Here is a 26,159-nt window from a genome sequence, read left to right on the forward strand (position 1 = left end):
TTCATTGAATGAATGAGAGAGGGAATAAAGGAATTAACAATTTTCACATGAAAAAAAGATTACAAACCTCACAACATGCATTTAGTAAATTTAATGTTAAATTTGCCCTTTTGGCAACACCAAAAAAAATGTTTTAAATCCTTGCATAATAATTGCACACAGTGGCCCTACAACTTTGTTCTTTGTATGAAGCTCAATGCCAATGAAATCTATTTGCCGCAATGTGCATCGAAAGCCCTTTCAGCATCTCCTTTCTCATTTCTGTGTCCATTACAACACATGTACACTAGTGGGAATCCTTCTGAATTCATCATTCGAAAAGCAGCAACTAAACGAAGTGGGACCTGAGTCGCAAAGCAATAATTGCGTTAAAAAAAAATAATAATAAAAACGCACCCATGTTAGCTTTTGCATTATAGGCAACCTTGTGGAAAAGTGCCAAGGGCCTAACACTGACCAAGCTTCACTGTCCTTCTGGTATCTCTGTCGCCAACACACACACACACACACACACACACATAAATAAATGCAGGACAATGAAACAAGCGCGTCAGACAGCCATTGTTCAGCATCACACACACACTCACACACACCCGATCTGTCAATCAGTCAAAAGGAGTCAGAGGCATGCAGTGACACGGGTGGCATCACCACCACCGCTGGAGATGGCACGATTCTGCAAAGTAACCGCCACTGCGTGCCCGATCCCATCAGGACACATTTCATTACATGGCACACTGAAATGTAGGACGGGGCCAGCGGGGTCCAGTTCAGATTGTTCCAGAAATAAGTGTCGGAACTAGTACTTATATACTATTTAAATGAGCCACAAAAATATGTTATACAAATCTCAATAAACTCATGAAAACATTATAAAACATGTTTAACACGAATGTACCTTTTTATAAATGTCTTCATAAATAGCATCACGGAAAAAGCTTCTTTTTGAGTTTTGTCGTCGATTATGAATTATTGTATTAGTCATGTGAGGATGGCATAAGGTCCCTGCTTTTTCTAGCGGTGACGGAAGGGGGGATGAAATAAAGTGTGCCAACTGTGCCCATCACGAAACGTGTATGTAATATAATATCATGTATATATATATATATATATATATATATATATATATATACACACACAACACACACACACACACACACACACACACACACACACACACACACACACTTACCCGCAATGAAGAAAAGCGGGAGCGGTATCGGCGCCAGGCAGGATGCCATCATCATCATCTTCATCATCGTCGCCGTCTCATCTCAGAATGTGACTCCGCTGCTGGTCCAGGTGACACCATCGCGACACCGGGGGTTGGAGTTCTCGGGTAATTCGCGTCTGATACGACGCGCTGCGTGTTCCCCCGCAGGACTCCCACGCCGCGAGAGACCTCACTTGCTGCGCTTACTCCGTCTCCGGGAGGGGGGGGGTCGCCTTGTCGCCTTGTCGCCGTGTTCAACGTTGTATTGGCGTTGTGTTAACGTTACGCCGTCTGGTGCAGGAAGCGTCTGGGAGGGACTGGCCGAGAACTTGCTTGGTGGGATTCTAACATGCTGGTGAAGTGGAGGTGTGTTTACGAACACGAAACTCGTTAAATCCTCTTAATTTCCCATAAAGTTGCCCTTTTCTATATTTTTCAAAATATATAAAAATGGGAAAAAAATGTCGGCTACGTGGTTTGCACTGAGCGCCACACTGAAAGTGTACGAGATAGAAATATTTTTAAACGTGTGCTATAAAACTACGGACAGAAGTGGAATTTGTTAATAAGCCTGTCAGCAACACGCCAAAAAAAAACATGCGAATGAACAAACTGCTATAACCGCATTTAATTTTCACACATTCTGCCACGTTAACTAACATACAGCGTCGTCTGCTGCCATCTACAGGCCACTGTGCGTCACTGCAGGCACCTATACAGCAGATACTCACTTAATTATTTGTGATCCGTTTTTAAATTCTACTATTTTTTTTTCGTCTTGTTGCCCGACAGAACAAAGTTGTGATATCATTATTAATGTGGGCAACACCGTGCCATATAAGAAATAGACGTTGTTAAGTATCATTTTGTAATGTCCCCTTTTTGGATGGGACACTACCTTTTGGCGCATTAAAAAGACAGTCCAGTCCAGACGTTGTTCATTCTGTAAACGACTGGGGGTCAGTGGTGGACTAGCAGGTAAGGAAGTGGCCCCGTAATCAGAAGGTTGCCGGTTCGAATCCCGATCCACCGAGGTGTCACTGAGCAAACCGCCTGTCATGGTGCCCACTGCTCACTAAGGGTGATGGTTAAAAACAGAGGACACATTTCGTTGTGTCACCGTCTGCTGTGCTGCGTTCAAGCTGTTTTTTGCTGTTTTTTTTTGCTGTTTCACAATGACAAGCACTTCACTTTCCTTTCCTATTTGGAAATGCCTGTATATCTACATACATGTAGAGAGGAACTTTATCAACAACAATTAAGCCTTTAAAAGCTTCACTGATTCACTTTTCTTTTTTTTTTCTTGTCTTTTTCTATTAAACCCCATTTCGTGGGAAAAACAAGGACATTTCTACATAACCTTAAACTTCTGAACGGTAACGTGTGTTGACAGTGTTCAGTACTGAGAGTTATCAGTATAATATGCTGCTTTTGCTTTTAGTTTTAAATAAAACCGGTGAACATCTGAATGAAATCTTGAGTAAATGGAGGCGTGTCCTGCATTAGTCCTGTATGGTCATTATCAGCCTTTCGATCAGCCTTTCCAAAACCGCTGAACACTGACTCATCCCGAGAGAACTCACTGTGTGTTGCCGTACGATCCCGTTTCATGCTGGGAGTTTAACTTTGTACACATCATGTGGTTTAGTATGTTGACCCGAACTGGAGCGTTTGGACATTCTTTGGTCTGCAGACGTCAATCTTCTGAGCACCACATTGCCGACAGTTGATCCGGCGGACTCAACAACGACAAGACGGGAAACATCTCAGACGTACACAAGACACAACATGTCATGACATGAACTACTTTTCTCTTTTAATGGATAAACAGTTTAGATTTCTCCACTTTTGAGCATGCAGTTACCATTGCTACATTACTTTAGCTAGTAGTATTATTTTCATTTATTTATCATGCCATGGGACCGGGGGGAAAAAAAGAATGGCATTTATAATAATAAGCTGTAAAATGGAAATTCTCCTGGGATTTTGGCTGAGACTTGTGAGTCAACCTAGTTGACTAACTGGTCAACCTCCCAGTTAGTTCCTCATTCTGAACAGGCACGGGGCTACCCGCTAGGGTACCCACTGCTCACCAAGGGTGATGGGTACACATTTTGTTGTGTCGCCGTGTGCTTCACAATGACAATCACTTTAACATTAACAGCATTTCCCAGACGCCCTTATCCAGAGCGACTTACAATCAGTGGTAGTAAGTGGGGTTTGAACCTGGGTCTTCAGGTTAATAGGCGAGTGTGTTACCCACTAGGCTACTACCATCCATTTGCACACTTCACTGTACAAACGTCTGGAAAAACAGCTGTATCAGGACCTCGAGGGCCCTGCCATAGTGGAGGGGGGGGGAAGTAAAATAGGTGACCAATAGATGGCGCTCTTGTAAGATAAATCGCTTAAGAAGCGGTCCATTTCACGGTCCAAATTTGTAAAAACTTTTCTCCGTCGATCGTCAGTTTCATTCGTACAACGCACTGTAAATTGGTGCAGGACAACATCGTGGCCCATGTTAAAACTATCGCGGAACAGCAAGAAAGTATCCGACCAGCATGTCTGGCACCGCGAGGTAATATCTCGCCCCGGAGCTGCCCCTTTAAATTCAAATCCACGTTTGTTTGGAAGGGGGGGGGGGGGGGGATTTGCGTCATCACGTCACTTCCTGGGAGAAACGCATCCTCGCGAAAACCTCCAACAGTGGCTTATTGTGTTTTAATTAGCAGCGGGGCTGCGCTCGGAACTTTTTTTTTTTTAAAGGGGGGACGGAAATATGGTTAGCGCGGAGTGCCACGTTTGTTTTTAAAGAGATAAAAAAAACCACAAGAAAATTACCAAGAAAGAGAAGCCGTCGCCATATCGGGGACTTTTGAATCCACAAGTGGACTGAGGGAGAGAGACGCAGTACCGCCGAGTCCCGAGTGAATGCTGGTAAAAAAAAAAACCGCTTTCTCTCTTAATTGTCTCCCGAAGCGAAACTATGTTTAGCCGACTTTGTGAAACTGTTTCGTATTTTACGTAAATTGGACGCTCTGTAGGAGGTTGGATAAAACGGAGCACCTGCTACCGCGAGGCGTGTATTCATGCGCCCGGTGTTGCTAGGCAATCCCGTAGCTTGTGAAAGAACTACATTCCTCGGCGGAAGAAGCTGCCACGCCGATTTCCACTGTCGTTAAAAAGTGCGCAACTTCGTTTTCGGCGCGGCCGTATTATCTTCTGTAAGCAGATTTGGCGCTGAGCTACGCGCCGGGCGCAACTGGCGTAAATAGCAGCGCGTTGCGAACGTTGCGTAAAGTGTGCGCCTCGAACCACCTGCTTTTTTTTTTTAATATGTTGAATTGGCTGCCCGCCCTGTTGAAAGCGCCACCTGCCTCATCGTTGCCCGAAATGTTATTTTCTTTTTTTTGTGCTCGGAGTTTTTTGGATATTTGCTCGGGCGGCTGTGAACACGGTGGCAGAGGGAGGTGAACTATTACGCAATGAACCGCGCCATTCTTGAACTAAAATGTCATACCTGTAGAGGTTTTGGTAGGAGATTAACTTGTTTTCTGTGTTAAGAGCAGAAGGGGATGATTCTGAATGATCCTTATCCCCCCTTTTTTGTATAATTGTATGTTTTAATATGTTCAGTGGATCCTTATGAAATATTGAATAATTCTTGTTACTGATTCATACAGCAGATTGGTTTAAATGTATATAAAGGATTGAAATCACAGGGTGACCCAAAGAAACATTATTTTTCATAAAAAAGATGGATCCCAAACATACGTCATTCTGCCAGTCCAGCAAAATGTGATGAATTGCAGTACATTCATCTGCAATATGCATATGTATAGAAAAAGAGTAAAATACATAAAAGTATATCAGTGTTATATTAGTAGCCCTGTCGTATTGATTTTTTTTTTTCCTCCCACCAGTAACCCTATACTGGCAGTTCAGGTTAACCGGTGTCCTTCTGTGTATAATTACACTAATACTTATTATGCCTGCTGCGTTAAAAACCGTGAACTGTGTTCGTCCTGAGAACCGATTATGAGATGAATTGTTTCTACAACATGAGTATAAGGCCCAGGGAAGGTGTCACGGGAGCATGTTAATGTGCATGTATCAGAGACGTCTGGACAAGGGTTGTAGTATCTAGGATGTCCTTGCCTGATCAGAGTATGGAATAATGATGTTAGACCAAGCAGTGTTGTGGAACTGGAGCCAGATGTGGCTGTGATGTTTAATAATGAGCCATTTATGAGGCAAGACATTGTTCCTGCTGCCTGAGGGGATGAGTTGGGAAAGTATTGTGGCTTGTGTGATTTTGGAAGCTCAGTGTGCTTCGAAGCCTGCTGACAGACAGACGTGCTGAACACGATACTAAATGTGAAGGTGAAGTGATTTCCATTGTGATACACTGCAGCACAGCACACAGTGACACATCGGTGACATGCAGCGCCCAGGGAGCAGTGTGTGTGAACGAACACACTGCTTCCGATCACGGGTCCGTTTCCTTACCCGCTGGGCCAACCACTCAGTAATGTTCATAAAGATGAAGTGAAGTGATTGTCTTTGTGATACAGTGAAATTTGTCCTCTGCATTTAACCCATCACCCTGAGTGAGCAGTGGGCAGCCATGACAGGCGCCCAGGGAACAGTGTGTGGGGGCGGTGCTTTGCTCAGTGGCACCTTGGCGCTTCGGGATTCGAACCGGCAACCTTCTGATTACAGGGGCCTGCTTCTTTAACCGCTAGGTCACCGCTGCCCCAGTAAGTTTAGATGCTGAAGATTCTAAAGATTTTGTGTGGTTTCAGGCACAGGTCGAAACTCCTCGTCCTAGAGGTGAGAAAGTTTGAAATAAAACCAGAAAGAATCATAATAATCAATCATGTTTTCACACGTGATTTGCTGCTTTGAATCATCCAGAATGAGGAAGATGTATGCGCAAGAGCTGTCAATCATCAGACTCCTCCCATTTTAATCTCTGTTTAAAAAACATCGTTTTAATAATTACATTATGCTGATTTACTATATCTAATGGCAGACGTGTGGCAATGTGACTTGGCTATCACTGCCTCGGTTATTAATGTCTTTGGGTCAGCTGACCTGGGCCAGGCATTCTGTCCAGACTTTGAACTGTCAGACCGAGTCACTTTCTTCCTTTGTTAGAATACCAGCCGGGCTGGCTTGATTGGTGACAGAGGCAAGCCTGATCTTGGCATGGTGGTGATGGTCAGGTGATGAAAATCTGTAAGTTAAGCCAGCTGACATCAGTGGCTGCTTCAGGAACATCTGGGAAACGATTGTCAGCACCTTATCACATCTCACTGGCGCAAGAAAAAATCATGAACATTCTAAACGTCTTTTAGTTTCTAAATTATTAAGATTTAAAGATCTGTTAATAGTTAATAATAATATTTTTTGTTTGTTTTATATATATATTTTTCATCTATAGTGAATTATATGTTAGATTTTGAAAGATTACCCTTCTATTAAGCGTTTATACAGTGGAGGGACATTTTATACCTACTTGCCAGAACAGAGACACATTTTGCATGTGATGGAGGGTTACCTGTAAGCATATTAGGCACCATATCACGATCCAAATAAATTTGGGTAGTATTTGGACTTCGGACAGCATTTTTGGGTAAAATAATACAGATGCCTCCAGTAAAATAGCTCTGTGATATTTTAGGTGGAAAATAAAGGGCTGTCGAATATGGAAAATTATTTCTGTTTGATTCCTTTTGATGCCAAGTGAGATGTGAAGATGGCTTAATTTTGGTTTACATCATAATTAAGTCATTATTATTTAATTATTACTGTTATAATCGTGTGTTAAACAAGACAACTTTATACCTCTATAAAGTTACTGCAGTTACTATAGTGTCAAGTATAGTTGTTTTTGTTGGAATGTTTTATACTAGTCTTAGTGTCAAGCTTTCATTTTATTCTTTATTAGTCTGTCATGTCCAGACTCATTTCAGTCGACTCAGTCAAGTTTCAGTGGACTAAAAGTAATAGCATTCTAGTCATATATTGACTCAATATTTAAAATTTTGTCTAGTTTTAGACTAAACTGATGACATTTTAGTCTAATTTTAGCCAGTGAATGGTTTATTGTAATCTCTTTAACGCAGTCAGTATAGTACAAGAACAGACAAAAGCAACATTTTGTTTGTCAAACCCATTTCATAATTAAAATAAGTTTATCTTATTATTATATTATTTAGGGCCGGCCCTGACAAATTTGGAGGCCTAGGTAAGATTTTAGGTGGCACCCCCTTACATCGCAGTAAATTCCACCGCTAGTGTGGTTTTCATTAAAAATTTTATTATTATTGTAGTTGTGAAAAGATATACATTGCACAGACAATTCAATAACATTATTTAACCTGTTTAGAGAGAGAGAGAATATGTCAGTAATCCTTTGGTTACTTGTTCTGAACAGGCGGTAAAACACTCAGCTTTGAAAAACTGATGTTAATTATCTGGGCATCGTTCTCTTAACAGCAGTTAGGGTTATCAAATCTCATTATCATGTGTCAGATAGGGGTGTTGAAATTAGTCGTATAATTGATGCCTCGCGATACAGGATGTGTACTGTATTGCATCAATGCAGTGGGTAATAATCAATAATCGACATAATGGATTACATCACAATGTTGCTTGATTATTTTTCTGCCGTCGGTATAAAAAGCCTTGGTAAAAGAGACTGCAGCGATTTGACCCGAGTACAGCGCCGCTTCGGGTAGGAGTTTAATGCTGGGCGGCGCAGCTCCCGGTGGTCTTGTTCTCCGAAGACAGTCATTTGTTGAACTTTGAACTTTGACCGCTGCACGCTGTGACGTATTTTTACTCAACCAATGGAATCCAAGCAAGTGAGTGTTCTTTCTGCCGTTTTGAAACACACACAGAGAGTGGGAATGGAGAAAAGGCTGATCTTTCTCTGAGTGTCCAGAGATGTACAACTAGGGCTGCACGATTTGGGGAAAAAGACATATTGCAATTATTGAGATCAATATTGCGATATGCGATTACGATATGATAAAGGACACTTGCTTGTATATCAATGAAAAGTCGCATACAAATTACTTAGTGAAATGTTTAATTTCAAAGTGAAACATACAAACTACTTATAACAACTTGAAATGCCCAGTGCTTTCAAAATACAAAATTAAATAATAACAAAAAACTCTTTACATTACTGTCAAACGACAAACCCTGATAAGGCTAAACAACTGTTTTGATTATATTTGGCCATTATAAAATCCCGTATTATAGTTCTTACGTTTAACCAAAACGTTGTTTGGAGGCTGACTTGAACACAGTGATGCATAGCTTTGCTAGCTTAGCTAAGGTTAAGATTTGTAAACTGAGGTGAATGTCTTTAGGAAACCTTCAAAGTTTGAGAAAAGTGAACTAAACAGCTAAGAACAGTCTAAATAGTTAATGCCTACGTTTAGCCAAAACGTTGTTTGGAGGCTGACTTGAACACATGAATGCATAGCTTCGCTATCTTAGCCTAGCTTAGCTAAGGTTAAGACTTATAAAACAGGGATTTTATAATGGCCAAATATATTCAAAACAATTGTCCAGCCTTACCTATGAAATGTAATCCCCCGGGATCTGGTTTGGAGCGTACAGCTGTTTGTACAGACCCAAGCAGCACAAGAGTGAGGCATTTTTATGCACTTCTCTCCATAGACATGTATATGCTTCACGCCACAGCAGAGCCTCTCGCAATATGGCGGCGATGTTGACGTACGATGCAGCTCATCATGCGACGTCTACCCAGTCACGAATCTGAGGTCTCCATTGAACCGAATCGAAAGTCATGTGACCAAACACGTCACATCAGACTGAAGTGAGACTTCAGTCAGCTCGCAAACTTTGAGAGAATGGAGCGGATATTTTGCCGATCCAATCCATGTACTAATCATTTAAATCACAGCTTTTTGCGTCATGTAATCTCACAAACTGACATCACGATTAGGATTGCGATTAGATTAATCGTGCAGCACTGTACAACACAACATAATTGTCTTACCGGGAGTTAAGAAAAACACCAACGAGATCTTAACGCTTGTATTTGAAAGCATCATGTGAACATATATAAAAAAAGTCTATTGGTTGCCATGCAATTCATGGATATTGAGGCATTGGTATAATCGTAATCGAATCGTGAAGGTTCAGACCTCTAGTGTCAAACAGGCTGTGAATTTGTTGTAACATAAAACAGAAGAAGGAGAATCACGGGAAGAATCACGGGAAGAAATCCTGGATGCCTTTTCAATAGTGGTTGTGTTGCATTTTACTCTGATTTGCTGTTGTCTAGTCCCTTTCTTTTTTGTGATTGGCTGGTGATTGACGGGCTCTAGGACCCAGCGGAGATATGCTTGTTTCATATTGAGGCACAACTGTGCCTCTGGATGGGAGATACAGGAAACAGAAACCGCAATATAATAACATAATTTAACGAGAGGAAATAACGAAAAGAGACATTTTAGTCTAGTTTTTATTTTGGACACTATTTTGTCTCATTTTTATTAGTAAACAATTTTACATGATATATTTCATTATAGTTATCGCATAACAAGCATTTATGTCTCATCTCAACTTAATCACGACAAAAAGGTTTGTTGATGCAGATATTTCGTCATAAATTTTGTTGACTTAAACAACCCTAGTATCAACAGCAGAGACTAGACAGATAAGAGTCTTGCAACTTTTCTGGTGACCATTACATCCCTAGATTATGGGCATGAAACAGGAAGCAGACCCTTCAAAATTCACAAGAGCCTTTTTCTTATTCCTCTCCTGACAGATAAAAGTCTCTCGACTCTGACGATGCTGAGTTTCCTCCGCCGGACGCTGGGCCGGCGGTCTGTCCGCAAACATGCCGAGAAGGCCCGGCTACGAGAAGCCCAGCGCGCCACCACCCACATTCCTGCTGCCGGCGACTCCAAATCCATTATCACCTGCCGAGTGTCATTGCTGGATGGCACAGATGTCAGTGTGGACCTGCCGGTGAGTAACTTTTTAAATCTTGTGTGAGCATTCCACAAGACCAACTGCAATAGTAGTTAGTAGCCACTATTCTAATTGGCTTTGGAATATTCTGGAATTTTTAGTTAGCTGAAGTCTTAGTTTCTGTTGCTGTTAGGCACAAGAAGATCTGACCCTGTGTTCCTGGCATTTCCCTGACAACTCACATCTGCCAAAGTCGGAACTGTATATGTTATGGACTGTGGCCCAAGTGGATATTTAAGGAGACCCAAATGCTTACTCCAAAATATGAAGGTTGCAACATGGAATGTCCAAGCAATAGTCGTACGTTATTGCTGCTACTTTTTCCTCATCATAACAATTTCTGGTGCATTTTATGCCATGGGCACACTTTCACCATGCACTCTGTCAGCAGCAGTTTTTGACTCTTGCTGTCACAGTGCAGTAGTATGGGGGTACGTTGTTGGGGGTATGTGGAAAACACAAGGAATGGGCAATACGGAAAAGAAATATATCAGGATATAAAGCAAATCACAATTTCTGTTAAACTTCTTGTGAATATGTGGTTATTATTACTATTATTTTTGTCTTTTGCCAGTTTTAACAAGTCAAATGTGGAAGGTGGGAAAGACTTCTTGTAAAATGCCTTTTGGACACTGTTGGATTGATTAAAATGTGAATGTTTTCGTCAGCAAAATTTATGAAGAAATGTCTTTCAACTAACTTTTTTGATGTGTTGAAGACAAGCCAGATGCTGGTGTAAAGTAAAGTGATTGTCATTGTGAAACACTGTAGCACACGGTGACTCAACGAAATGTGTCCTCTGTATTTAACAATCACCCTTAGTGAGCAGTGGGCAGTCACTGTCCCCCCAGTGTGTGAGGACGGTGCTTTGCACAGTGGCACCTCAGTGGCATCTTGAACCACCATCCTTCTGAATACCGTGCCCCTGTGTTATAATAAAATAAATTATATAACGTGATGTTAAAACTAAATATATCATGTAATATTGTTGACATAAAAATTAGACTAATTATAGTTTACATGTTAAAAATAAAAAATTAAAGTAAAAAATTAGACTTCATGTTAAGATGCTATTTCCTTTTGTTTAATCGTGTTATTGTATCACGTTATCTCCCATCCGGTTGTACAGATGGTCGCAATACGTAATCGCTTCATTAATTAGATTTCAGGGTGCTTTTGATGGATGAGCAGATGGCTGGGAGAAAAAGATGAAGTGTTTTTTGTACGCACTTTCTTTGCATTGAAATGGAAAAGAAAACCAAATGTGTGGTTGGAAAAACATGGCACAAATGAGAGCGTCTTCCGTGTTTGGAATGGATGTAGACTAATTTGGGTCTATAAGACAACAATAATATAATAATAATTATGAAATGGGTTTGATTAAAATATTTTTTTGTCTCTTCTGCTAGGTAGTATACAGTCCCTGACTAGTCTTGTCGCTTTTGTACAAATTGACCTAAAGTGTTGCTGAAATATATTTCTTTTTTTTTTTTATTTACAAGTAATGCCTCATTTTATTCCCAACAGCTTTTGTAATAATGTTTCAGTGCACAACAAAACTGTCAAAAAGCTTGGTATTTAAAGCTTGGTAAAGCCCAATGAGTCTATTTTTGCAAGGACAAAAGTCTTGTCACCTTGTCACATGAGCTTCATCTATGACTAAAAATGGATCAATTAGGTGTGAGGTGTGTATAAAAAGAAGCCCAGAACACTAGACCTTCACATCAACTCCAACTAGACCTCTGCAAACATGCCTAACATTCACCCTGAGACTAAAGTGTTGATTATCAAGAGGCTGAAGACCAGATCCACTGCTGATGTGGCAGACACCTTCAATGTGTCTCAGCGTAAAAAACACAGAGGATAAAAAAAAAATATTTGAAGAGACTGGAGACGTTTCTGACAAGCCCAGGTCAGGTAGACAACTGCTTGAGAGGACCATTTGTTGTCTTGAAAATCCAAGGCCAGCCCACTTCCCACTGCAGCAGAGCTCCACGAGACCTGGTCACCTGAAGTCCCTGTGTCAACCAGAAGAGTTTGTCGGATTCTATCTCGAAATGACCTCCATGGTCTAATCAGTGCCCAGAAGACCCACAGCCTGCTAAGAGGATGGATGCTGGAAAAGTGGCAGAAAGTGGGTTAATATCATATTAGGTATTAAATTTGGATTTGTATTTGCAGTAAATTTAAATTTCTGTATAGTGACAACTTTTGTCTTTCCAAAATTTGATCTTTCTGTCTTGATTAAATGATAAATCTTTTTTTCAGTGAAACTAATTCATTTCAATGCATTAAATATCATTTGGTAGGGTTTTAGCTTTTCATATGAGCTATTTCTAACATCAATTGATTAATTAAAAGTCAGGTTAATAGCAGGTGTTTCTACAAAATAGATAAGCGACAAGACTTTTGTCAGGGACTGTATTGACTGGGTTAAATTTTTTCCATTTTTTTAATATTCATTGACTAAAACTAGACTAAAATATTAATAGATAATTCTGACTAAAATATGACTAAAATGCTCAGACTTTTAGTCGACTGAAATGAGTCTGGATGTGACCAAGACTAATAAAGTCTAAAATGACAGCTTCACATAATGACTAGACAAAAACTAAACAACTATACGGCAAAAACAACTATACTAAGACCATTTTTACTATTAGGGTGTTAATACTTACTACAGAACTGCACATCTGGTATCAAATGTGAAATGAGCCCAATTTTTTTATCTATGTTCTGGGGTGAAATTTTGAAATTCTAATTTGTATTTTGTGACATTAGTGAACCCTCCCCAAGCAAAAATGTTCACCTTTACAGAGGCAACCTGTGCCTGGAATATCTTCTGGACAAAGATATAGAGATGATTGGTCATGAGCAAACCATTATTCTTTTTAGAGCATGTGTAACCTTGTCAGTGACCTTTATTCCGTGCTGGTTTGGTTTCCTCCACTCTTCAGAGAGCCTTGTAAATAATGTTACAATGATCTACTTTTCAGAACATCTTCAGTATGTACCTGAACATCCTGATCTGCGTTCTTCAGGCATGCCTGGCCTGCATGCAAGAAATATCATTAGGAGTGTAAGAGCCTCTAAAGACAAACTGTTGTCCTGGCTGGTGGCAAACCTCTGGTGAACAATGTGAGACCAAAGCCGGTGGAGTTTGCCGGAGAGCACAATGGTTCCTTTGTGTCCGTTTTTGCATGGGTGCTTTGTGCACTCTGCCAGTTCACTTGGGCCTGCGAGAGCCTCCACTGCTCCGGGCTCCATGGCTGCGGCACGGCTTCTTCAGCAGGAGGTATCTGCAGAGAGCTGTTCCAGTGCGAGGCGTGGAAACAGAAATCCACTCACAGGGAACAGATGGGATTAGGAACTCTGCTCTCGCTTTTCATTTTAATTGGAGACTAAACCTGTTCTTATTGATTTTTTTTTTTTTTTTTCCAGACACAATCCAAATGTAGAAAATGTTTCTTAATTTGTTTAAGTGCTATTGAAAAGTTCATATTTATTTTAATATGTACAAAGGTAAGGAACCCCTAAGATGTTCCTTAGGTGTTTTCTCACAATAACTTTTCCATTCCCACAAGATACAGATCAGTTCCTCTTGTCCACATTTATTTGCTGAAATGGACCAGCTTTCAACTAGGATTCACCAATCCAGCTATCTCAGCTGTGATACTGATACAAATAACTGGTATTGGATAACATGCTATGAATTTTTTTTTTTTTTTTTTTTATATTTTTGCTGTCTGACATAATGCTTCTGGGGTGTTTTATTAAGTTGATTTGGTTACACTTTGCTTTGTTAGCTATTGCTTTACAAAAGATGAAATTATATCTCTGCACCTTATACCCAAGCACAGGATGTAGTGCAGTGTAGGAAACCCACAATTTAACAGAATTAATCAGTTTCATAGGTCTGCACACTGTTATCGATATGTAATCATCTTATTCGAGACATCATTTGATATATGGATTGGATTGGTGCATCCCTACTGGAATCATCCATTAAATATGCATTTTGTCCGGCATGATCAACATCAATATTTAAACGTGTTTTTGAAATGTACTATAATCTTTAGGATGCTGTTGGTTTTATCTGTAGACAGTAACTGCATTCTGGACTGCTAAATAGTTATTGTATGGTACCACCAGAATGTTTCCTAGTTTTTTATTATAGCACCTTCCTCTCTTATTGGTTGCTATTGGTGTGGTTAATGACAACCAAAAAGCAACTTTACTGAAATTCGTGTACACCGTTATTGAATTTAAGGAAAGATTAAAAAAAGAAAAAACAGCTGTGACGTTTTTGAATGCGTCTTGTCTTAGTCACGTCAAAAAACAATGTAGTTGCTGGTCAATTTATCATTTAATATTGTTGTTGACTGATAAAAATTAGACTAAATATACAAAATTGCCTATTCCTTTTCATTGACGAAAACAAGACAAGACATTCATTCCTTTTGTTTAATTGGGAGGTTATTTGTATGTAGTATTTTTGTTTCTGATTTCATATCTGGTTGCAGAGATTATGTCGCTTCCGCAATACGCAATTGCGGCATTCGTTTAGATTTCAGGAGATTTGTGGTGGGTAAGCAGATGGCTAGGACAAACGATCTTTGGATGCACTTTCTTTACAATGAAGTGGTAAGGAAAACTGAGCGTGTGCTCAATAAACATGGAACAAATCAGGGCGTCTTACGTGTCTGCAATGAATGTAGGGTATTCTTGAGTCTATAAGGTAACAGTAATATCATTATGTGTTAACATTGTGTTAATTATGAAATTGGTTTGACTAAATTTTTTTTTCCTTCTACTAGGTACTTTATTGATTGGGTTAAATAGAATTGCATTACTTAAAAAAAAAAAAAACAATTTTCATGAACTAAAACTAGACTAAAAAGTCATCAGTTTTTGTTAACTAAAACCAGACTATAACTAAACTAAATTTAGACTAAAACTAAAATTAAGACATGCCACTAAATCAACTATACTGTTGGTCAGGGCTGTCATACCAGAAAAGAAACAGCTACCAGCATTTATCTTTTTTTGTCAATTAATTAAACAATTAAGTAAATATTTGTGAAGTTTGACATTTCCTGTCCCTCTTTCCCAGAAAAAAGCCAAAGGTGAAGAGCTATTTGACCAGATCATGTATCACTTGGACATTGTGGAGAAGGACTACTTTGGGCTGCGCTTCATGGACTCTGCACAAGTGCCAGTAAGAATCGCTTCTTACCACTTAGATTCTTTTGTGATTTCTTCCAACCCCACGTTCAGAATTCCCACTCAGATGATCTAATTAATCATGTGATCTATGATGAACATGTTTGTTTTTTTTTTCTTTGTTTCAATCTGTCCTAACATTGAGTGCTAATACCTGGTGTTGGCCATTCTTGTGCTGCCGCTTTTTCAGGGTCATCCACTTTCCCCTGATAACTTTTTATAAACATGGCAGACTGGTAGTTCTCCCTCTCAAAAATAAACACAAATGTTATCCATTCAGCAGTTTGTCAAGGTTGAAGATTTTAAGCATGTCTCTCATTCTGATTGGTTCATGAAACCTAGGTATGTAGGCTTGCATATTTCTGTTGTAACTGAAATAAAAAAAAAAATTAAAAAAAGATTAAATCCTTGCCGAGGACCCCAGGGGCCCTGGAAACCTTTTTGAATGCTTTAATGTCCAGTAACCCCAAAGATGTTATCGAGGCTATTTAATGGCATGACTCAGTGCGGGTCAGTGACTCTTGCTGGTGAACCTTGAATACTCATAAGCAATACGCTGTTTAAATAAATAAATGTGAGGTAACAATTTCTTCAATATACATCAAAGCATAATTTCAGTAAAGTATACCTAAGCAGTTAGGACAGATTCACTTCTCAGAAGAGTACACGATGTGTTGCATTAACCAGAAAAGACGCGTGGGGCATGCTGGGTACAAATGAAATGTAATCAAAATTCACTCTATTATTACATGAATTACATGAACCGAATGTAGAAATACAAATAATTCAGATGAAATTAAGTGATCAGTTAGACAACAAAAAGTGCAGTCATATAGATCATGCCGTTACTCAAACACGTATGATCACATTATCCAGGTTAATGTGCGCTGCGGTGTCTGTCAGCTTTAGGAATGTAGGGGAGACCAGAACAGGACTTTGTTATTCAGAGTCCCTCTTTCTTCCCCCCACCCCCCTGCTCCATTTCTACATTGTTCATGCCTCACAGATTCTCAAATTCAGTCCATTGTGGCCGAATAAGAAAGGATTTTCTGGTACTGTGGAAAAGCTACCAATCTGGTTTCTAAACATTTATAGACAGGCCTGTTTTAAACAATTTTGATGTTATATTCATCAAAGTCATATCATCATTTTGTATGAGTGACATATTATATACCTATTGGACTTGGATTAAAGCATAATATGTGAATGAGCAAAACCAAACCTTCTTCACAAGGTTCAAGGTAATTGTCCTGGGTTTTTATAGAGCTGTGTAAAGCGGCAGTCAATATTTAATTTATTGAACAATTCACAAAAATGTCTAAGGAGTGATGACGTGACATTACATTGTTCCAGTAGCATGAGAGAATCTGTAAAACATCTTTATCTGTTGGTTATTGAAAATGTTAAATGGATATTATCTTTACATTTTCTCAAAGGTTTCACATTTTGCCCTTTCTTGCAGCATTGGCTGGACGTTACAAAAAGCATAAAAAAGCAAGTTAAGAGTAAGTATGCAGCTGCCTGTCAGTTTAACACACATTTCCTACTGTGTTGATCTTTCTAGTTTTCAACTGTTGAGTGAGTAGTTTATCACATGGGAGGGAGGGAGAGGTCCCAAGGTTCTTTTCTGTTTGGAGACACTTCTTATCAACTCCCTTCTTCTTCTGGCTTTACCATAAGGTTAATAGTCTTTAAAATTGTGTCTTTTGTGTATAGTATAAGTGTGCACTTAGAATAATAAAAGTTCTGTGCCTGCCTTTTCATGTCTGCCACAGTTGGACCACCATACTGTCTGCACATGAGGGTCAAGTTTTATTCCTCCGAGCCCAATAACCTTCATGAAGAGTTGACCCGGTATGTTAACTCAAAAAATATATACACACACACACACACACACATATTATGTATTATTTAATACCAGAACCCTGTCAATGTAGGGTTGTTCCTTTCACTGGCTGAATGAGTGATCTAAAGAAATCTGCCACATCTCTTCCTTTCACAGATACCTTTTTGTGTTACAGCTGAAACAAGACATCCTCAGTGGCAAGTGAGTCAACTTGTACTTATTATTAATATTTTTTCTATCAACATAACAGCAGTGGTGGACGAAACTACTTGAGTAAGAGTAGTTACCCAGGTTAAAGTTTTAATCCTATAAAGTAAAAGTCCTCCATTTAAATTTTTGCTTGAGTAAAGGTACAACAGTAATTGCCTTCAAATGTACATAAATATGAAAAGTAAAATATTTTTTGTGGCTCTCATGTAAATATATGTACTTTTACGACATATATCAAATGCTCTTATTCAGAACAACTTACAATCAGTAGTGACAGGGACAGTCACCCTGTCAGTCATAATATAATATAATGGCTGGAATCGTATAATATAAGTAAAATGTATTAGATGATATGTGGTCTACGCATTTGAAAAGATTGTAAATACTATCACCTAATTGACCTGTTAATGAAGCGCATGGCTGTAGCCATGTTCATTTTACCCTTTCATTATATCGTTATTTTATGGTTATTTTATTAGCACGACCCTATAAAGATCTCTGTTTTCATCTGGCACATACATACTTTGCTTGTTTATGTGCAGTCATCTCACATGCTTTTACAGCCAATCAATGCAAAATGTAACACTTAGGCATCAAACTCACAAAATTATTTAATATAGATCTATTACAATGGGCTGATAGAATGAATCTCTGCTAACACAAAAACTACAAATCCCATAATGCAGTGCTTGTGTTGCCTTGCGAAACACGATCCGTTCTGTTGGTACTATAATATTCAGTCTATGATAATCTGCTTTAATAACACATTACCTGAGCAAATTATGTGTGTACAAAATTCTCAAAATACGATAATTTTAAGATGCTAATTTTAAGATGCTGGGGCAGAGGTGACCTAGCGGTTAAGGAAGTGGCCCTGTAATCATAAGGTTGCTGGTTCGAATCCTGATCCGCCAAGGTGCCACTGAGGTGCCACTGAGCAAAGCACCATCCCCACACACTGCTCCCCGGGCTCCTGTCATGGCTGCCGACTGCTCACTCAAGGTGATGGGTTAAATGCAGAGGACAAATTTCACTGTGTGCACTGTGCTGCTGTGTATCACATGTGACAATCACTTCACTTTATCATATTTTAACATTTAGGATCTGGCAACACTGAAAACATACCATATTATAAAATACAAGGAATGGACTAACACAGAAAATAAGTCCTTTTTCTTTTCTACAACAAAAAAATTCTCTCAAATAAGGCCATGGATGTCCTGGCAAACTGGATTATTGCAGGTGAATATCCTCGCGCTGTAATTTGATTGGTGTACTTACGTAAACCATAAAAAAGGAACACCTTGCTTTCAAAAAAGATTTGACATTGAAATTTGCCGGAGTAAAAATAAAAAGTCTCCACCAACGTAAATACTTTAGTTAAGTACAGATACACATAAAAAATACTTCAGTACAGTAACTTTTGTTACTATGCACAACTGCAGAACAGCTGCATGACAACACAAACTGCACAACTCATTGTCTTGTGATTCATTTGTAATGTGAGATCTCGCTCTGTGGTCATAAGCGTCATTGCATGTGAGGCACCAGTGTAACACACAAAATGCTTTACTCTACATTTCTAATTATGGCCCGCTTTGTTATGCTGGTTTCCACAAGGTAATCTTTTGTTGCCGAACATTATTCTATCTTAACGGTGACCTTGGAAGAGCGGCATTCCATCAGGGTTACCAGGTGACTGGGGAAATAACTGTGCAGATTTATATTCTGCTGAAAGACTGCGGAGAATGTGCTGAAAAGGTATCATTGTTCGCTTTTGCCTTAACGACAGGTTGGAATGTCCGTTTGACACGGCGGTGGAGCTCGCCGCCTTCTCTCTGCAGGGTGAGTGGACCCACCTGATTCCCTCCCCCTCCATTGCCCAGAGCTCGGGGCTTTACTGTAGTGCAATAACTTTCTGCAGATCTGGTTAAAATTTAATATCTTTGTGGGGCTCCTGTGCCTGGAGTATGGTGCAAAAGGGCAGCTCTTTCATTTCACTTTCACAGGTTAGTGGAAGCTGCAAATGTTTTTAGGTTGTACCCCCAGTGCTCGTTTATGTCAAAACATGTTGCGTAATGACCAGGGGGTATAGGGCTGTAACCCCTCTCTGACTGCCGCCGTCAGCTTCTCCGAAACAAGCCTTGGTTTTCCTGCCAGCTCATTAGAGACCGGGCCCCATTTCAGAGCCCTCTTCCCAGGCTTCCCCAGCACTGCCTCATGGGAGACGCTTCATAATAAATCACTTTTAGAGTTTTTTTCTTCTTTGTAGCTCCTGATTATACGTATGCCGCTCCTTATTCCATGACCAACTTCAAAACGTATTAGTAATTTTTTGTGTTTGTGTTTTTTCCTTTCTTTAGTCTGTGCTCCTTAGATTCTTATGTTTCTGTTGGTTCTGATTTAATGGCAAGCTTCTTTTAATTTCATGTCCTATATTAGCAATTTCTATTAAAACATTGATAATAACATATTTCTCCACACGTGCCCAAAAATGTGGACAATTATTCTGTTCAGACAACTAAGAATGTTAAGAATTCATGAAGAATTCATATTTATTTATCTATCCATCCCCAGACTATTTGTCATTTGGCATGAGTGTCTGTAAACATGCACTAGGTTTGGCATGATTGAACTTGGTTCTTTGATCTTTCAGCTGAGTTGGGTGACTGTGACCCTGCAGAGCACACACTTGACCTGGTATCAGAATTCCGATTTGTCCCCGAGCAAACAGAAGACATGGAGCTGGCCATCTACAACTACTGGAAGGAGTGCAGGTGAAAATCCAATCAACAGTTTTGTTTTTTAATTTTAATTATATGCTTTATGTATTTATAGCAACACATGACAGATCATGACATTGGCTGAGCTGCCTTTCTACACAGCTATGAATCTTTAAGCATAAACTATGTTAGCATTGGACTTAATTGTGTTCAGTAACTAAATCATATGCAATACCCCAGACAGAATGTCACTCAAACATAACAGGACATGCCTACCAGGGTTTGCATTTCCCCTAAAATTGCATAAATTGGAATATTTGGAATTTCTTTTTCTAAGAATTTCACGAGTCTAAAATTTCATGTATGTCTGGATGTGTGTCAGACATGTCAGGACTGGCAACTCGACATATTCAACTAACAATATCCGCTTCACAGAGCTCTGATTAGCTGACACAAATATCACTCCTGTGATTCCCACTACACCACTATTAAATGTTATCAGCAAGGTTTTTTATACTAAATTAAGAATGAACTTTTGAAGAATGAAAATTGTAATCATGAACCTTTCAATAACTAAGTAATTTAATTACACGTTTTCCTCCAGTAACTGTAACAGATAAAAATTATTGCATTTTCTTTTATGTAAACACAGTTACACAGTTACATGTAGCTCTTACTTTAGGGAGTAGGGTTGTTAAGTTGTCCAGTACAGCTACGTGTTGATAAAATGAAGTTACTCTATTGTGCCTGGTCTCTTAGCAACCTCTTAAAGTGATTATATTCTATAATAGAAATATATTTGGCACAGTAGGGAAAACGGTGGTGCTGGTCCTCCTATAGCAGCCCCAGGCATATGCATGCACTGAGATTTCCGTGCAGTGGAGGTGATGAGAGGGCTTAATGGCCTGTCTTCATTGTAGGGGACAGATGCCAGCTCAGGCAGAGATAAACTACCTGAACAAAGCCAAGTGGCTGGAGATGTACGGCGTGGACATGCATATGGTGAAGGTGAGCAGGGACTGTATCTTATGATAACGATGTAGAGATGCATTTATTTGTGATTTTCTCATGTTTATAATGATGTCACCTTGCAGGCTCGAGATGGTAATGAATACAGTTTAGGACTCACTCCTACTGGAGTGTTGGTATTTGAGGGGCAGACTAAGATTGGCCTCTTTTTTTGGTAAAGACTTTCTTCTTCGTTCCTGATTTGATCTAACATTTGAACTGGCTCTTCTGTGTGGAAATTGAAGTGTGTATGTGTGTGTGTTATGTTAGGCCTAAAATCACACGTCTAGACTTCAAGAAAAGCAAGTTGACCTTGGTTGTGGTGGAGGATGATGAACAGGTAGTGCAGGAGGCTGCAGAGGTAAAGATATGATTTCCTGTATTTTGTATTGCACACACACACACACAATTTAATACATAACACAGTAATGTTAATGTAAATCGGTGGTTCCCAAAGTTGAAAATATTTTCACACTAATTTTATTTACCAAAGCTTGTAATTTTGCTAGACAAAAACCACATTACAAGCAAAGAGATGTGTTGACAGTAGTGATTTTAAATAATTTAGAAATGACGTTGGCTGTGTGAGAGCTGTCAGTCACCCCTATAGGGTCCTTCCTTTCTAAACTTTTTTTGTAAAAACATCAGTAATATGTGCTCAGTTCTTTCTCCTTTTGTATTTATTTAATTCCATTTAATTTATTTAGGAATGCATACTTTGTATGATATTTAGTTAGTGTGTGTTAAGTCTTATTTGGTGCTCTTTTGGAACATCCTAAAGGACACCATGATACCACCATGCCCAATGCTCTCTTGGATAACTTAAGGTTCAGGTTATCCAAGTCATTTTAATTGTTCAGTAGCGTGTAGTTCAGCCTGCGCACCTGGATGTGCAGCTTCTTCATTTCTGTTCGTCTTGAGTTGCCCATGTATTCCCCCATTTGATGCCCCAAGCTGTCATCAGCTCTTGGTACTGAAGATGACTTTCCCCCAACAGCTGAACTGGGGGAGGTGGTATCCCAAAGGCCATCTTCAGTAGTCTTATATCCGCTTGCATAGCTTGAGATGAAGCTGATTCATGCCGGTTTTGAGCTGGTCTCTTGAGCTGGTTTCTTCTCTTTACACTTTGAATACCTTTATACCCTTTGGCTAGTGACACAATCAAGAAAAATGAAGTGATTTTGATTCATTTTACTCACCGAAATGATTCCCGAATTTTGAGTTGCTGGTTTGTATAGGATATGCTTTTAATTCTTCTCTCTTTTCTCATTATCTCATCTTAACCAAGGTTGCATTCCCAACCACACATTATTTTCTTGGAACCACAATATAACAATCGTTTTTATTGCAAGAAAAAAAACGTTGCATGTCCTCTACGCTGTTTGATTCCCAGACCCTTTGATTGACTGACTGTATTTAAACCGAGTTTTAAACCTCCACCTGTCAATTCATCACATGCAAACATCATTGGAGATCACGTCTTAGGGGGACAGAACTAATTATACACCAACAAAAAGGGTATTTAGTTTAGCTTCTTCGGGATCCAGATATACAAGATACAAGAGTCTGCTGCACTTTCCTGTTGACTCCTACATTGTAGGAGGAATGTTTATCTGTTCTTGCGTCGCACAGGGCAAAGAGCAGGAGCACACGTTTGTCTTCCGCATGGATCACCCCAAGGCCTGCAAGCACCTATGGAAGTGTGCCGTGGAGCACCATGCCTTCTTCCGCCTGCGCGGCCCCGTGCAGAAGGGCTCTGCCCGCTCCGGCTTCATCCGCATGGGCTCCCGCTTCCGCTACAGGTGAGGGCATTTCGGCAGATGGAGAGATTTCCTTCAGCTATTGTGCAGTTTTCTGTTAAACGTTGATTAATTATTGTTTCTTACAGAAAAACTCTGTATTACAGTATGAGCTATTGCAAGGAATATATACGTTCCCACAGGTCCCGGAGATCTGGGTGGTCTGTAGCCACCGCAGACCCTCCTGGTCTGCTGCGTTCCGGATCAGGCGCTCCCTGCATGCTTCGTTCTAATCTCTAATCAGCAGCCAGACATTCCAGCAGAGCTGTGTCAGCGTGTTGAGCATGCCGCCTCCTCCTCCTCTTCGATTATGAACAGATTAGCACATGCATACTGTCAAGGACGATTATTTAATTGCCGTCATTAGTCCCATTATATAACTGTCGAGCTCTTTGTTGGTCACGTGACCAGTCTGTGCATTCACACTAAAACTTTTACCAATTTGTCACTTTTCAGCGGAAAGACAGAGTATCAGACAACAAAGGCAAACAAAGCTCGGCGGTCAACGTCGTTCGAGCGGAGGCCCAGCCGGCGCTACTCTCGAAGGACCATGCTGAACAGGAGTGAGTGTTCTCTACTCCCCCAGTGATTCAAAAATACACTATTTTTAAACCGACTAGTAACCAAGGCTTGTCTTTTTCTTATAGGTCCAATCAAAACTCAAGAGTGAGTGTCTGTTTCCTTACTTCAAATGTCTCCATTGTAGTTTTTTGTTTAGGTTTGTGTATAATAGAAAATGGTGTCTACCTTGGCATAGTTGAATCCAATACATGGAATTTTCACACGTTGAATCGCAGACATCGAGGCATAACGAAGTGTAACATTTTAAAGCTTTCATGAAAGTCACTCTGGACAAGCGCGCCTGGCAAATACTGTAAATTTAAATGATTAGCTGAAAAGTTACTGTATAGGACAATTTCATTTTGCCTGTAGTTTGACAGTTTATTTTGGGTAATGTGAGTGAATGTGTAAAAACTATTACGAACATGAGTGGAATGATAACAGACAGACACAGGGTGGTAGTAGCCTAGTGGGTAACACACTCGCCTATGAACCAGAAGACCCGGGTTCGAATCCCACTTACTGCCATTGTGTCCCTGAGCAAGACACTTAACCCTAAGTTGCTCCAGGGAGACTGTCCCTGTAACTACTGATTGTATGTCGCTCTGGATAAGGGCGTCTGATAAATGCTGTAAATGTAAATGTACAGGCAGTTTTACCAAAAAACATGGTTCTTATTGCTGGTCTTCTGACAACAGCTTATTTTTGTCGTAAGCAAACCTTCTTATTTCATAATGACAAGAAAAAATGTTGAAGTGAAGTGACTGGCATTATGATGCAGAGCGCACGGTGCGCACAGGGAAATGTGTCCTCTGCTTGTAACCATCACTCTTAGTGAGCCGTGGGAAGCCAGGAAAGGCGCCCGGGGAGTAGTGTGTGAGGAAGGTACTCAGTGGCACAACCTTCCAATTACAGGTCCATTTCTTTACCCGCTAAGCCACCGCTGCCACTGTACAGCAGTACAAAACCTGTGAAATTTGCTTTTGTTTTTTTTTTCATTCTTTGTGCTCTTCTCTGTTCTCCAAAGCACACACAACAATGGCCTGAGCTCCAGGAAGGACAGCAAGGTATTGCGGATCATAGTTTTATTTTTCCCCCCTTCTTGTAATCATAAAAATGCACACAATAAGGCAGAATCACTTTTTAAATAATGTTTAAAATACATTTTCTGCATGCACTGGTCTTAAAGCCGACCCAGTCCCAAACGTCATGGTCTGGTATACCGGTGATGAGCGGACAACCCACAACTACAGGACCAATGGAAATTGAGACCCTCCCTCGGAGCCCTGGTGGGAGTCATGCAGGGAAGAGGTGAGTCTCAGTCTGTGGACATTCATTTTGAGCCAAAATAAAAAAAAAAAAATTCTAGTCATTGTATGTTTCAATACTAGCATTTTTAGATATTGCATGTATGCATAAATACATAGAATATTTTATATGCATCTGTAATATCAGCTAAAAAGCTAGAAATGAAAAAGCATTTTACCTTGTTTATTGTAGTCTGCGGTTCTGAATCCATTCTTGCATTAATGTGAGGTATGTACCCTTGAGTTCTCATCGGCTCCTCCTGTAGACTTGCTTCAAATCAAATGTCTTTGCTCATGGGATGGGGCTTTGGAGGCGTTTTTATTTTTTCCTGGCTGTTCAAATGAGCTTCTTTGCGTGTTTTGTCCTCCTTGTTGATTTCCTTCTCCTCTAATACCAACCCAATCAATGGAGGGATAAGTGCCTTTATGTGATGGTGGCTGTGGCTTTGACCAGTGCCCACTGCCATCAGCACATGCCCGTGCAGTAGGTGCTGCCTGGTAGCTGTTGCCAGATGCTGTGTTGAGAGCGTAATCATTTAGATGGTGAAAGCTTTAAGGAGTTGAAGACTTGAATTGAAGTATGACAATATGAATCGACATTGCATTTTATTATTTTTCCTCAGGGTCCAAAATTACATTAGTTACAATTACCAGTTACTGGTAGAGGCTAGTTACTTATTATCATAAGTACTTCTGCACTCTGTGTTAATCGAGATTACATCTCATAAACACACTACACAAAGATCACATGGACTTGACTTCACATGTCACGTCCATGTTTTTAGGGTTTTGTAATTTAGGGTTTTGTGGTTTTGCTTTATGAATCGCAAAATATCCTTCTGTAATGGCTTGGTAATAAAAGTGTGAAACTTTAACTCGATTTTATGAATAGAACAAAACCCATTTCTGCGGAGGCTGACCGTCTACTGGTAGTGAGCACATTCTGAAAATATATTAGGTTACAACTACATTTTGTGTTTGGTGCCCTGTCTTCATTTGTTTTTAGTTTAAGTCTAGTCTTTGTGTCAAGCTGTCGTTTTAGTTTTTATTAGTCTTAGTCACATACAGACTCATTTTAGTCTAGTCAATTTCAGTCGACGAAAACGATTGATTATCCCCTATATTATGTGTATTACAAACTGTAGCACAGCCGTACTGAAATATGAACTGAACTAGAATACCATGGCAGGAAGTAAATATGGTGAACCGATCAGGCAAGTGTTTCGGATTCAGCACTGACAACCA

The 26,159-nt window shown here is 39.8% G+C and overlaps 2 protein-coding genes across 4 annotated transcripts in view; one reads left to right on the top strand and one right to left on the bottom strand.

Moving 5' to 3' along the window:
- Nucleotides 1-1,671, bottom strand: part of ramp1 (receptor activity modifying protein 1) — a 32,364-nt gene extending 30,693 nt beyond the window's left edge. The window contains exon 1 of the mRNA XM_028963236.1: nt 1,193-1,671. Within this exon, the coding sequence (XP_028819069.1) occupies nt 1,193-1,259 (67 nt within the window). The 5' untranslated portion in view covers nt 1,260-1,671. The remainder of the gene's footprint in view (nt 1-1,192) is intronic.
- The window catches only part of LOC114769895 (band 4.1-like protein 5), a 39,140-nt gene continuing 14,150 nt past the window's right edge, over nt 1,170-26,159 (top strand). The window contains exons 1-16 of one of the 3 annotated variants that reach the window (XM_028963232.1): nt 1,170-1,302; nt 10,032-10,234; nt 15,351-15,455; nt 16,923-16,965; nt 17,236-17,314; nt 17,463-17,507; nt 19,309-19,361; nt 20,173-20,293; nt 21,160-21,247; nt 21,334-21,422; nt 21,518-21,608; nt 22,880-23,049; nt 23,503-23,609; nt 23,694-23,712; nt 24,635-24,674; nt 24,797-24,918. In XM_028963232.1, coding sequence (XP_028819065.1) covers nt 10,055-10,234; nt 15,351-15,455; nt 16,923-16,965; nt 17,236-17,314; nt 17,463-17,507; nt 19,309-19,361; nt 20,173-20,293; nt 21,160-21,247; nt 21,334-21,422; nt 21,518-21,608; nt 22,880-23,049; nt 23,503-23,609; nt 23,694-23,712; nt 24,635-24,674; nt 24,797-24,918 — 1,352 coding nt within the window. In that variant the 5' untranslated portion in view covers nt 1,170-1,302; nt 10,032-10,054. Of the gene's footprint in view, nt 1,303-3,896; nt 4,151-10,031; nt 10,235-15,350; nt 15,456-16,922; nt 16,966-17,235; nt 17,315-17,462; nt 17,508-19,308; nt 19,362-20,172; nt 20,294-21,159; nt 21,248-21,333; nt 21,423-21,517; nt 21,609-22,879; nt 23,050-23,502; nt 23,610-23,693; nt 23,713-24,634; nt 24,675-24,796; nt 24,919-26,159 lie in introns of those variants that run through there. The other 2 variants (XM_028963234.1, XM_028963231.1) reach the window with 2 other exon arrangements.

This window comes from Denticeps clupeoides, chromosome 20 (genome assembly GCF_900700375.1).
Source record: "Denticeps clupeoides chromosome 20, fDenClu1.1, whole genome shotgun sequence".
NCBI lineage: Eukaryota > Metazoa > Chordata > Actinopteri > Clupeiformes > Denticipitidae > Denticeps > Denticeps clupeoides.